This window comes from Camelus ferus, chromosome 14 (genome assembly GCF_009834535.1).
Source record: "Camelus ferus isolate YT-003-E chromosome 14, BCGSAC_Cfer_1.0, whole genome shotgun sequence".
NCBI lineage: Eukaryota > Metazoa > Chordata > Mammalia > Artiodactyla > Camelidae > Camelus > Camelus ferus.
In genome coordinates, this window is record NC_045709.1 from 3,976,902 (window position 1) to 3,991,434 (window position 14,533).

The 14,533-nt window shown below is 36.0% G+C and overlaps 1 protein-coding gene across 3 annotated transcripts in view; it reads right to left on the minus strand.

Annotated features, from left to right (window-relative positions):
• VWA8 (von Willebrand factor A domain containing 8) overlaps nt 1-14,533 on the minus strand; it is a 294,919-nt gene that overhangs the window by 194,722 nt on the left and 85,664 nt on the right. For all 3 annotated transcript variants that reach the window (XM_032496061.1, XM_032496060.1, XM_032496059.1), the window contains exons 15-16: nt 6,918-7,086; nt 5,075-5,152 (exon numbers count right to left, since the gene is read on the minus strand). In XM_032496061.1, coding sequence (XP_032351952.1) covers nt 5,075-5,152; nt 6,918-7,086 — 247 coding nt within the window. The remainder of the gene's footprint in view (nt 1-5,074; nt 5,153-6,917; nt 7,087-14,533) is intronic.

Below are 14,533 nucleotides of genomic sequence, written 5' to 3' on the forward strand. Positions count from 1 at the left end.
CTTCAATTACCTGTCTATACAAAGATAAAGTCCTACAGTAAGGTTATTGCCAATAAGAATGGATCAAATAAATGTTTCAAAAGGCTTGGTAGCTGATGGATATGAGAAAGAAGGACGGATATGAGAAAGCAGGAAGGGTTGAAGATAAGATTGTTTCAGCCAGTATGACTGAAAGTATCAGAAATTAAATATGATTCAGCAATTCCCATCCTTAATGCTTGAGACCAAGAAACATTCCTATTTTAATCACGGAAAATGTTTGACAAATGACTCCAACCAAAGGATTCTTACGACAAGAGTCCTATTAAACTGTATGGTAACTTTCTAGGTTACAATATTCTAATCTCATTCTAAGCATGACTCTGAATTCAGCCTTCCCATTTCACTCCAATGATCAGTAAGGACTTCTCATGAATTTGAAAAATATCAAATCAGCTGATAATATCACAATGCTTTGTAGTAATATCCAGTGTTAAATCATAAAGACATTATAGGCTGAGCATTTAAGTGCTGAAACAAGGGTTTGGCTATTTCTGCTCTCATGTTAACATCAATTAAAAACTGAGAATGTAATTTAATTTAAAAATCCTAATGTACTGAACATTTAAAATATCAAATTTCTAACTTCAGTTTTATCTAGCAAAAACAAAGGGTGAGGATGTGAGCACATTCTCTTAGTTGCCATGGTTATTCAGTTTAAAGAGCACACCTCAAGGGATTTTTTTTGGATTAACATAATTAATAATAGCAACTCAGCTTAAAATTTGAAGAGTCTGATAAAAATTATTAAAAATAAATTTTCTTTTTTTCCTCTTAAAGAATCATTTCTTTTATGAAAATGTAAGTTCCCAGGGAGAGAAGACCCTAGGGATGATCTGTTAATAAGTTATTAATTAATTAATTAATCAATTTCATCAAACGTTTATTAAGTTTCTACTATATGCCGGGCAGGCACCAGGATGGGAAATGGGAATAAAAGAATGAACAACATCAGCTTCAGGGAGTTCAAATACTCATTGGTGAGACAAATAAACTGTGACAGAGCTGCAATACGTCAATGTCAGAAGCATATGCCAAGTGTCAAGAGAGCAGACTGGCAATAAAGTTTACTCCTGCTTTGGGGCGTGAGGGAGACCAGCCAGAACAGGGACCTGAGGGACAGTGGACAGGGAGAAAGCACGTTCCGGGCATCATCTTTCCAGAGCAGAGGCATTTGGAAATAGCAGGAAGGGAAGTGTGGGAGAACTGAGGGTGCTTCAAGAGAGACTGTAGGAAATGAAGCTGGAAGAGCAGCTTAAGGTCAGATGGAACTCCGTGGGCACACTGGGTAGGTCGTCTTTCAGTCAATAGGCCAAGAGGACCCATCCCTGGACAGTTGTAAAGAAGGGGAAGAACTCAGGAAGTGGATCTGGAAATGATCACTCCAGGGACAGCATACAAGGGTCATTCATTTATTTCTTTAACAGATATTTATTGAATATTCCATTACATAGGAGGTAAAGTTTCAGATGCTGGGGATAAAGCAGGGACTAAAACAAAAACCCCTGCCATCCTGGAACTAAACATCATTCAAAAGTCCACAAATGACAAATGCTGGAGAGGCTGTGGAGAAAAGGGAACCCTCCTACACTGCTGGTGGGAATGCAGTTTGGTACAGCCACTGTGGAAAACAGTATGGAGATTCCTCAAAAGACTAGAAACAGACTTACCATATGACCCAGGAATCCCGCTCCTGGGCTTATATCCAGAAGGAACCCTACTTCAGGATGACACCTGCACCCCAATGCTCATAGCAGCACTATTGACAATAGCCAAGACATGGAAACAGCCTAAATGTCCATCAACAGGTGACTGGATAAAGAAGAGTGGTATATTTATACAATGGAATACTACTCAGCCATAAAAACTGACAACATAACACCATTTGCAGCAACATGGATGCTCCTGGAGAATGTCATTCTAAATGAAGTAAGCCAGAAAGAGAAAGAAAAATACCATATGAGATCGCTCATATGTGGAATCTAAAAAAAAAAAAAAAGCATAAATATAGAACAGAAATAGACTCATAGACATAAAATACAGACCTGTGGTTGCCAAGGCGTCGGGGGTGGGGAGAGAGACTGGGATTTCAAAATTGTAGAATAGATAAACAAGATTATACTGTATAGCACAGGGAAATATATACAAGGTCTTATGGTAGCTCACAGAGAAAGGAATGTGACAATGAATATATATACATGTTCATGTGTAACTGAAAAATTGTGCTCTACACTGGAATTTGACACAACATTGTAAAATGATTATAAATCAATAAAAAACGTTTAAAAAAAAAAAAACCCTGTCATCCTGGAACTAAAGTCTGAGTGAGGGAAAATAGACAATAAAAAAATAAGTGAGTAAAACATATATTATGTCAAAGGGTGATAAGCATCATGAAGCTCTTTAAAGCAGAAAGAGAGAATGAAACAGGGAGGAAATGTGATGCTAGAGTGCTTCAGGAAGACCTCACTGAAAAGGTGACATCTGAGCAAATCATGTGAGGGAGCAAATGTGCAGCTTCCTGGGCCGAGGAAACACCAAGTGGCAAGGGCTCTGAGGCAGACACTTGTGTGTTCAAGGATCAACAAAGAGAACGGTGTAGCTGAAAAAAATGAGTAAGGGGAAAGTAACTGGAGATGAGGTCCCAGAGGTACCTGGTCGCAGAGGAGGGCTGTGACAGCTGGAAAATGGTCCCTCCTAAGGATATCCACATCCTAATCCCTACAACCTGCGAATTTTGCCTCCTATGGTGAAGGGACTTTGCATATAACATCAGAGTAAAGAGTCTGAGATGTGGAGATCATCCTGGGTTATTTAGGTGGCCCGGTCACTAAACGAAGTCATATGTATCCTTGTAAAAGGGAGTCAGAGAGAGATTTAACCCAGAAACACAGAAGAGAAGGTGATATAAAGATGAAGGCAGAGACTGAAGCAATGAAGTCAAAAGTCAAGGAATGCTGGCAGCCACCAGAAACCAGAAGTGGCAAGGGATGGATTCTCCCATTGAGCCCCTAGGAGTGTGACCCTGCTGACACCTTGATTTCAGCTCAGTGATACCCATCACAAACTTCTGGCTTCCAGAACCGTGAGAAAAGAAATTTCTGTTGTCATAACCCACCGGTTTATGGTAATTTTGTTACAACAGCCATATGTACAGGGCTGTTTGAGGAATGAACTCTTGTTGAAGAGGGCAGTCAAAAGGAAACAATATTCCAGGAGAAAGATTATGAAATCCAATACTAGGGCAATGATTGACAATAGTTAAGAGAATAGATGAGACATCAAATGTTAAATTGATGAGATTTGCTTTCAGGTTAAGTGGAGACAGTGGGAAAGCAAAGACTCCATGATGACGTCAAGGTTTCTACTTTAGGTAATTTGGTAGACAGATAATTAACAAAGTCGGGAAACTAAGTAAAGATAGGAGTACAGTTACAGGGATTCCAGAGTCAAGAAGTGGAAAAAATTTAAGCAACTACTAAGGAGGAGATTCTTCACATATATTTTCATGTTTAATCACTGCAACCTCCTTAAGAGGTAGATAACCCTTCTCACTTTACAGATGAGAACATTGAGACTCAGAGTTAGTGACAGCCTTTGATCTTTCCAACATATGCAGGGGTTTCCAATTTCTTAAACATAATGGCCCTCCTTTTTAATTCCCTGGTGCCCAGTGTTTTTATTTGTTTCTTTCTTTCTTCTGGGGTTTTTTTTGTTTGTTTGTTTTGCCTTGTATTTTTAACATTTTGTTTACAAAATTGTATTTATTAAAGCATAACTAGCTCTTTATTTTTTACTATTCAAAGGCAGGTATAACCATGCATGTATTACAATCATGCTTCTGATTGGCATAGAATAACTCATCTTAGATATTAAAATTCCAGCCCAATGAAAATAACTTAACATTTTCATTGGTCTTTTTATCCCTTTTGTGGGCAAATATGTAATTTGCCTTGGGCTCTTTAAAGTATTAACTATTTCTTAAAGACCTCAGATTGAAAAGTAACTTTTCATCTCATCCCTGATAGAGTTTCAATTATATTGAGCATAATGGACTTTTGAAAACGGGGAAATTTTTGTTACAATTTGTAAATGTTTTAACTGAATGTTGAAGTAAAAGTTAAGCAAGAAAATTTTTAAAAGGTGAGGTGGGCAGAAATATGCCACCCCAAAATATGCCATTTGGGCATGTTGATTATTTTGAATTAAAGTGACTTAAATAGCTGGCACAAGGACATCCTGACCTTCCCTTGTCCCCTGAAAGGAGGAACTAAATCTCCCATGAAGAAGGTACCCTCACTGTACCAGGAGGGCAGAAGGCATCCTTATCACCAGAAATAGGAAATTTAGGGCTAAGAAGGCTATAGAAACAAACCTGTTACTTCTACACTTAATTACTACCCTAAGTTCAAACTTCTTTGTCTTGTCAATTCCTTATATTTTTATCATTTCTCTGACTAAAAGGTACAAAAGCTGCCTGCTTTGGTTACTGTTTGGAGTTTCATATTTTTATGGGGCTTCTGTAAGTACATAATTAAATTTGTTTATTTGTTTTTCTCCTCTTACTCTGTCTCATGTCAGTTTAATTATTAGGCCAGTCAAAAGACCTAGAAGGGAAGAAGGGAAAGGCTTTCTGCCCCTATACCATCCCAGAAGGTAAATACAATTAGAGAATCAACGAGGAAAGAGAAGTTAGAAGCTGAAATAAAGCTGTAGGCATTAACATAGAGGTGATGCTTGAAGCCGTAAGAACAGATGAGATTGTTCAGCAAAGGACAGAGAATAGAGCCACATCCCCAAGAATAGCCAGGCACCCCTCTAAAGCTGAAAGTTGTTTTCTGTGACAGCAACCACGAGGAGCTAGAAGAAACTTTAAAAAATCACTGAAGGAGTAAAATATATACATAAGATAAAGCAAAGCATAAGGGATAAGAACACCTGTTTAAAAAATAAATGTTAAAGCACTGAACTCCAAGATCATAAAGCCACAGAACGTCAATGACAGAAAATCCTGTAGGAAAAAGCCCAGACTTACTGTTGGATCCTGTGTCTCTCTGAGTTTGTGTGTAAATGATAACAATTTGTCCAAAGCTTCCTGAGGTATATTTGGGACCTAGTTTATGAGAAAATTAAGGAGAGAAAGAATAAATTGGGATATCTGATTAATCAGCCAGAAATTACAGCTATTTATCAAACAATATTAGAATGATATTTTTAGAAAGTCTCTGATTATAGGTATTATGTTTAACATGCAGATAAATTTGCTCATTCATCTTCTCGGGAAACACTTCTGCTTCTGTTTTCTCTTTGAGAATCAGGTAATTAAAGCTAGGACACTCTTCATTTACAATTCCGTCACCGGGATAAAATTGAAAGGAGCCTCTAACTCAATTAAAAATGGGCATAGAGTGTACCCATAAGTAACTTTTCATACATTCTATCCTTTTTTGTTAGCTTCAACTCTAATCTAGGCATTTTTCTTACTGAAACCAAACCCCTTCATCGGGTAGTAATCTTCTATCTGTATCTACTAAGTGACATAAGGTGTCCTTGTGTGAAGGATGGATGCTCAAGCGGCCAATTTTTTTCAAGGACTTTAAAACCACATACCTGAGGGGCATGGTCTATTTATCAATGAACTCTGAAGAACAGTTGCCCCAAGACACATATGATTGCTTTTAACTATACCGATTTTAATATAATTAAATATGTATTTAAATTGGATTATAAGAAATTTTTATCTAAACAATAACAAACTAAAATTTTTAATTTAAAAAGAGTAGAAGGAGAGGTTAGAACAATGACTGGTATATCGTGACTATTTCAGAAATAAACTGCTCAGGGTTTTTTTGGTCATTTAAGCAACTGGAACTTAAAATTCGAAGCTCTGTTCAGTACCTACTTTATCTCATTTGTTCCTTAAATCAATTCTGTGATATAAGGGGTAGTACTATCCCATCTTCAGATGGATAAACTACAGTTGAGTAATTTTCCTAAGATCTAGAAGCTTATAAGTAGTGGATCTGACATTTAAAGGTAAGTTGTTTGACTGTAAAGTCTACGCCTTTACCCACAACCATACTCACAAGACCTAAAATTAATCAGTTCATTCTGATATTTCAAAGGGGAAGAGTGCATTTATGTACAAAGCTCATTATTGGTGATCTAGGGTAGTATCGTCCAATAGAACTTTCTATGATGATGCAACTGTCCATCTATGCTGTTGACCATGGGAAATATGACAATAAACCTGAATTTTAAAATTGTATTTAGTGTGGCTAGTGCTGCTATATGCACAGTGCAGCTCTAGAACGCCAAAGTGCTGAACACAATGCTTGGCTAAAGTGGACCCTGAAATAACAGATTACATACACGACAAGCCGCCAGAACACTAATCAGTTAAGTGCAGGACACACTGCACTCCGGAGGGAACCAGGGTTACTTAGTATTTTCTACAAAATCTAAGTAATGAAAATATATTTGGCCTCCCCTTACAGTGGGAACTTTAAAAAAAAAAAAAAATCACCTTTGGCTGAATATGAAAGGAAAGGGAATCCCAAAACCGCCTCCACATGAGGAAAAAGGACAGACAGCCTGCATTCATGGTTCTCAAAGTGTGGTCCCCAGACCAGCAGCACCAGTATCACCTGAGCAAATTCTCACGTACCATCCCAGAACCTCCGACTCAGCAATCTGTATTTTACCAAGCCCTCCCAATGATTCTGAAAAAAATACTGATGTCTTAAAGCCATTTGATGAGGAAACGTAGGAATGGAGAGAAAAACCCAAAAGTATCGAACTGTGCTCCAGCAAGTGTCAAGAATGCCTCAAAAAGAGAACAGCTGAAGGCAGCAGGCTAGAGCTGGCCTCGCTCTTACCATTTCCTTAATCACTTGCATTTCTTCGCTTTTGACAAGTGGTTTCATGTAATGGAAAAAGAACATGGTTAAGAATTCTGGTCCCAGCCACTGCTGTGTTGTGCTTCCAACAACAGGGGGTTCTGCCAAAGCGATGATTCTGAAGGAGGGGTGGACAGGAAAAATTGATCTAAAAGGAAAAAAAAAATTTTTTTAAACATAACCTTTCAATGTTAGAAATTAGGTCATGGTAGCTAAAGCCTAGGCAATCACAAGGCTAAACTGAAGTCAAAGCTATTATCCAAAGAACCAGCTTTAAAGAAAAAAAAGTTAGGACATTCTAAAAACCTAAGATTAAAACAAAAGTAGACTCACCAACTGTTCATATATGATGTACCTTATCCATTGATGAAACTCCATCCCTGGCACAAACCACTGTTTTAGATCTGTTGTTATGCCTACAGTAAGTTTTCTCCATAGCCCCTTGGGAAAAAAATCCTACACAGTTCATATTCATCAGTCCTGTCTTCATTCAAAATCTCCTGTCTTGCAAAGAACATGCTCTAGGTCAATCACAGAAAGGCCAGGAAGTCTGATTCAGGATGAGGAGACCTTCTGCCATACAGAAAATTTAAGCATAAGAGATTGGAGTAAAATTAAAATTTGGATTGGCAATAAGAACACTTAGGTCTTAAAAAGGTAGAGAAAAGTGAACTTTTGTATAATTCAACTCTTTTGTCATTTTATAGGGAACAATATTATTTTTAAAGTGATCTCTCTGATAAATCTCTGCTACGGAATCTGAGGATGTAAATATTCTAGGACACACAGAGGAATAAGATGAGATTTCCCATAGTTTGTGAAATGACTTGAGTACCTTTGAAGAAGGAACTAGAAACCCCTTATCATGATCTAATCATGATTACATTTTGTCAAATATTGTCAGTTCTTACCAATTCTCAAAATCACAGTGTGAACATACCTTTTGAGTGTTATATTAGCTGGGAAAGGAAAGATGAAACCCAACCACTTGTCAAGATCTTCAGAAAAACAAAAATAAAGGGACATAAATGCCATTTCTTCATTGCCATTAACTATTATGATAGAACTCAACAGTTAAGTGACTGTGCAGTGAGAATATCAGGAGATAGGACCTATGTGGATAGAATTGGATAAATACTCGGAAGATTTCAGATAAGAGAACATCCTCCTAATACAAGAGGTAAACCCACTGAGACCTTGACTACAAGGCCTGCAATTTTAGGGACCACAGCATAATTTGTAAGCTAGGGGAAAAGGATTTTTAGAAATGGTCATATGAAAAGTCTGCATGAATTCATATAAGCTACCAAGTATCATTTCATTTCTCTAGGTAGGGGAAAAAGACGTATTTACAGATATTCAAGCATGGCATGGGGATGATCTGTCCAAAGGAGTTGTTCTAAGAAAAGAGGAAGGGATAACAACATGGATAGTACTTCAGGGTAGCATGAACACTCAGGATTGCTAGAATTAGTCACGACATAACCTGGACCCAGAAAATTCTATCATCTGAAAGCTAAAAGGGAGGGTTATTCTACTTTCTACTTCTGCTAAGTGGTTTGCTATAATCCAGAAAACTCTGCTTCTTGGATTCATCCTTGATCCACCTGTCTCCAAGCTGAGATAAAAGAAGATGGGAGAGACAGAGTCTGCTTATTTGTGCTTTGCTCAATATTAAAGCTGCAGATGTAGTTTTTTACTCAAGACAGTGAGAGACACTAAATTAGGGAATAAACAGAGCCAAAATTAAACAAGAAAGCCAAAAAGGGAAGTCCAATTTACATTCTTAAACCAGCAGGCTGGGAAGCAGGTACCACAGCTGAGCTGAAAATTTAGGACTAAAAGAACAACTAACATGAGACAAACTAAGTGGTTTTAACTTATAAAAGAGGATGGTCATTGCTTAGGACACACATTGTCTGTGGCTTGCTTTTTTAGTACTAACTCAAGCCAGATACCCAAGTGAGCTGGCCCAGTTTAAAGGGGGAATTTCTGAGACAACTAATCTGTCAGGCAGAGAAGCCTATACTGACTATACAAACAGCCATCAAACTACTGAAAAATGGGATGAGAAGGACCTTTCTGTTTGCTTGGTTCTCTGCAAAGCCTCCTTTATATATAAATAGGTCATATGGAAAGTCATTTCCTTATGATGTTGGGTTCTCCAAGTCTGAAAGTTAGATAGCAGAGTACTCCTGAGGATCTGCCATGTACCTTCAGGCGACCTGACATACTGATGGGTAACATAAAGGCTGAAGGAGTGGTAAATAACTGAGAATTAGGAAACATGAACTATTAAAATTTTAAAACAAAGTTAACTTCAATTTTACTAGAATTTAACAACAAATAACAAATGAAACTAAAGACATGGATTAATTTCAGATAATAGACATTATTTCATAAAGATTAAAAATTTAAAAAGCAAAAAGATCTTCTAAAAAGACTTAAAAAATAAAAATACTGAGGTCAGTTTGTTTGTTTGGGGGCATAAGTATACGTTTTCAGAGAGTAAAGTACTTTCCAATGCTTCTTAGCAATAAAAGGAGTGGATTACGGATATACATAACAACACGGAAGATCTCAAAATAATGATGTTGCATGAAAGAAGCCAGACTCCAAAGAATATATACTGTGTGGTTCCATTTATAAAAAGCTGTATAAAATGCAAGCTATACAGCATAACAGGAAGCAGATTCCTAGGGGTGGGAGAGGAGGGTGAGAAGAGGCCAGAGAGAGGGATTACCAAGGGGTCTGAGGACACTTTGAGGATCATAGATGTATTATCTTGATTGTGGTGATGGTTTTGTAGGTGTATAAAAATATCAAAAACTATCAAACTGTAAACTTTAAATATGCAGTTTTTTATATGTCACTTATACCTCAACAAAGTTACTAATTAAAAAAAAGAAAGACTTCGATAAACTTCAATCTTTTGAAGCAAACTATATGCTACATTTTTGTCAAATGTGTATATTAAGGAACTTGAAACAATGATATAGAAGGTTTTTATGAAGACATTAATCATGAATTGGAAGAGGATTTTGTAACTGGCCTTCCACACTGTAATACTAATTAATGTTCCAGCTCAGAACCTAGAGGTTATGAAATTCTGTACACAGTCAATATTTTTCCTTTTTTCGCAAGGTGGCAAACTGCACGGACACATTCCTAACATAAACTTCTACCAAACAATGTCTAGTGTGGTACATGAGTGACAACATACGATAGATTAATTAGTTAATTAATTAATATATTGCTGTTAATAACCATCACTGCAAGAAATTTTTTGAAGAATTTTGGTGGTAATGACAAAACAAAGGTAAGTGATCAGAACCGAGAGTAATGGTTTCCCATCCAAAAGCAGAGCAGCTAGTCTAAATCTAGTGTTGAATGAATTTTTCAGAGAAGGTGCAGTCTTGTACCAAATATCTGATACATTTGTGCATCCAAAAGACAAAATCAATACACACAATTACAAGTAGACCCTTCATAGGCACAGAGTTTAGAACTTTATCTTGAGCATAAAAAATGTTTAAAATTATTTTTCAGACTCAGAATTTGCTTAAGGCTCTGTTTTGAGAATCAAACACAAAGACTTGGGCATAAAATCCTGGATCTACCTTGAATTTTGTTAAAGCCTAATTTCCTAGCAAAGAGATCCAGAGGTTTATGGGGAGGCAGGAGAGAATGCTCCAGGCCTAGCTATCTTCAAACATGAGTAAGAGTAAAAAGGTCCAGGGAATCTCACAGATTGAGGATTGAACCCAGCGTCCAGTTATGGTTCACAACTGATTAATAAAAACTGGGAGATTATAAACTGTTTTCAATATTCAATTACAATAAAAAAAAATCCAATAAATATGCAAAAACATTGGAGTATATATAATTACAACTGAGACTAGGCCCCAAATCTTTATTGCTTCCCTGAGATAACCAGAAACATTTTCTCAGTAAAATAAACTATTAGTAATTCACAGAAACTCTCACCCCCTCTCATTTAGGCTCTGACCAACAGCAGGAAGGGACACATTTAGCAGCCAATTGTATTTGCACTCCCCCTTTCCCCAAAGAAGTTTTTCTCATCAAAGGAAGCAGTTCTATTTTGGTCGTTATTTCCTGTGAGAAATGCAGGCATGGTGTCTGGTGTGCATGGCCATCATGCTATTTCTAACTACCATGTACACAGTATTCCTGGTGTCTTGCAATACAAGAAGGAAGGTCTCTAACATTTCTTAAGCTATTTCAAAGGCTACACCAGCTATGTCATGACCTGCAAAGAATGCCTGCAGAACACTATGGAAACCACAAGGTATATGATTTTGGTGAAGAATTAGAATAGGCTGAAGGTCGGTAATGGAGTCAAATATAATTGTATAGAAACTGGGTTTCACACTATGAAGTTGAAAGCCTTGGTAGCTCACAGCTAGTAGCTGTTAATTATGAGACCCTATGGTATTAGACTTGTCATTAAAAGGCAAAGTATTCCTAATTAGTAGGTTCATAAAAAAAAACATTGCTAGCTCAGAAAGTTACCTAAAAAAGATTAATAGAATTACTTTACTTTGAGTTTTCTAGAACTTTTTTGGTTAATATTTATTCATTATTAAAAAACATTTGCTAAGTGATCTACTATATGCCAGGTATTGTGACATTTGAAACAAAGAGATGAAGTATAGAGCAAAACAGAGAGCCCAGATGACATTAAAGTCCAAGGTTCTATTATTTCCAGAGGCCCAATTGCACTGTCTCCCTTCCTTTGAACATGTGAGGTACCCCAAAATTCCTTTTTGCAACAATTCAAGGTATTTTTTAAATTTGTAATTAAATGAGACATGCCAAACACAGATATGAAAATTGTTCCTACCTGAAAGCCAAAATGTATCTAAATTTACCAAACTTAGTCTAGAGGCAGAGAAGCTTAAGTTTAACTTCCCTTCATTCTACATTTGATCTTTTTGTCTATCTCAAAATCGCTCAGAAGGAAACAAAGCATTAATACTTGTGTTTATTTAAAGACAAAGAGAAATAATAGTCACTTTGCTAAACTTCAGTTCTGTGCTCAGGTACAGAATGAAAGAACAGATGACTTGGGTTATGAGTTCCTAATTTATAGTCCAAATGCTAATGCCACGAGTGCCATATTAGATATGGACAGCATACAGTATCAACCCATGCTAGATAATGGGCTGTATTATTTATAAGAACAACTCACGAAACAAATTAATTTTCTCACAGAGTACAGATTCCCACTTTTCATGCTATGTTCTTTCAGCTAAACTGCCTTGAAAGAAGTAGTCATGTGGCTTAAAGGAAGATTCTAACCTATTACAACCCTAAAAGAGAACATATTTATTCTCAGAAGAACAAAAATGGGCCACAAAACTAAGGCAAAGTTAACCAGGAAAAGGTAAAAATTTACCAACAATCCATATCATCAGAATGAGGCAGATTCTGTAATATGACTGTCATATTTTGTGCAAATGGAAATGACAAGAAAGCTGGGGTAGCAATATTCATATCAGACAAAGTAGATTTTAGATGAAAATCTATTACAAAAGACAAAGAAAGGCATTATATAATGATAAAGGGAGCAATACAATAACACTCATTAACATATATGCACTTAATATGGGAGCACACAAATATATAAGACAAATATTAATAGACATAAAGAGAGAAACTAACAATAATACAATAATAGTAAGGGACTTTTAACACCCTGCTTACATCAATAGACAGATCATCCAGACAGAAAATCAATAAGGAAACAGTGGTCTTAAACACATTAGACTAGATGCCATTTAATAGATATAAGCAGAACACTCCACCCAAAAACAGCAGAATACACTTTCTTTTCAAGTGCACAGAGAATGTTCTCCAGGATACAGCACATGCTAGTCCACAAACAAGTCTCTACAAATTTAAGAGGACAGAAATTACATCAAGCATTTTTTCTGATCACAATGATATGAAACTAGAAATCAATTACATGAAAAAAATGGGGAAAATACAAATATGTGGAGACTAAATAACATGCTACTAAAAAAGCCGATGGGTCAATGAAGAAATTAAAGAGGAAACCAGAAAATACTTTGGGACAAACTGATAATAAAAACACAACATTCCAAAATCTATGTGATGTAGCAAAAGCAGTTCTAAGAGGGAAGTCTATAGCAATACAGATCTACCTCAAGTAACAAGAAAAATTCTCAAATGAACAACCTAACCTACCATCTAAAGGAATTAGAAAAATAAGAACAAAGTCCAAGCTCAGCAGAAGAAAGGAAATAATAAAGATCAGAGAGAAAATAAGTAAAATCAAGACAAAAATAAATAAAAAGACAATGAAACCAAGAGCTGTTGTTTTTCTTTTGAAAATGTAAACAAAATTGATAAACCTTTAGCTAGGCTTATCCAGAAAAAAATAGAGAAAAATAAACAAAATAAATAACAAAAGAGGAGAAATTAAAACCAATATCTCAGAGATTAAAAAAACATAAGAGAATTCTATGAACGGTTATATGCCAACAAATTAGATAACCTAGAAGAAATGGATAAATTTCTAGATATATACAATCTTCAGACTGAATCAGGAAGAAATAGACAATCTGAACAGACCAATCACTAAGAGTGAAATTGAATTAGTAATAAAAAAAACCTCCCAGCAAACAAAAGTCCAGGATCAGACGGCTTCACAGGGGAATTCTACCAAACATATAAAGAAGAGCTAATACTTATCCTCCTCAAATCCTTCCAAAAAATTTAAGAGAAAGGAACATCCAAAATTTGTTCTATGAGGCCACCATTACCCTTATAATAAAACCAGACAAAGATAGAACAAAAAAAGAAAATTACAGGCTATTATCTCTGATGAATATAGATGTCAAAATTCTTGACAAAATACTAGCAAAACAAATTCAATAATATATGAAAAGGATCATATACCATGATTAAGTGGTATTTATTCCAGGGATGCAAAGATGGTTCAATATCCACAAATCAATCAATTTGATCTATCACATCAAGAAAAGTCAGGTTAGAAATCACATGATCATCTTAATCGACACAGAAAAAGCATTTGACAAAATTCAACATCTATTCATGATAAAAACTTTCATCAAAGTTGGTATAGAGGAAATGTATCTCAACATTGTTAATAAAGGTCATTTATGACAAACCCACAGCAAACATTAGCAAAACAATAAGGCAACCTACAGAATAGGAAAATATATTTGCAAATATGTATAATAAGGCATTATATCCATAATACATAAACAGTTCAAACAACTGAACACCAAAAGTACAAACAATCCAATTAAAAAATAGGAGAAGCCTTGAATAAACATTTTTCCAAAGAAGGCATACAAATGGCCAACAGGCACATGAAAGGATGCTTAACATAGCTAATCATTAGAGAAATGCAAATCAAAACCACAATGAGATATCACCTCGCACATGTCAGAATGGCTATCATCAAAAAGACCACAAATAGCAAATGTTGGTGAGGATGTGGAAGAAAGGGAACCCTAGTACACTACTGGTGAATGTAAATTGATACAGCCACCATGGAAAAACTATGCAGTTTCCTCAAAAAA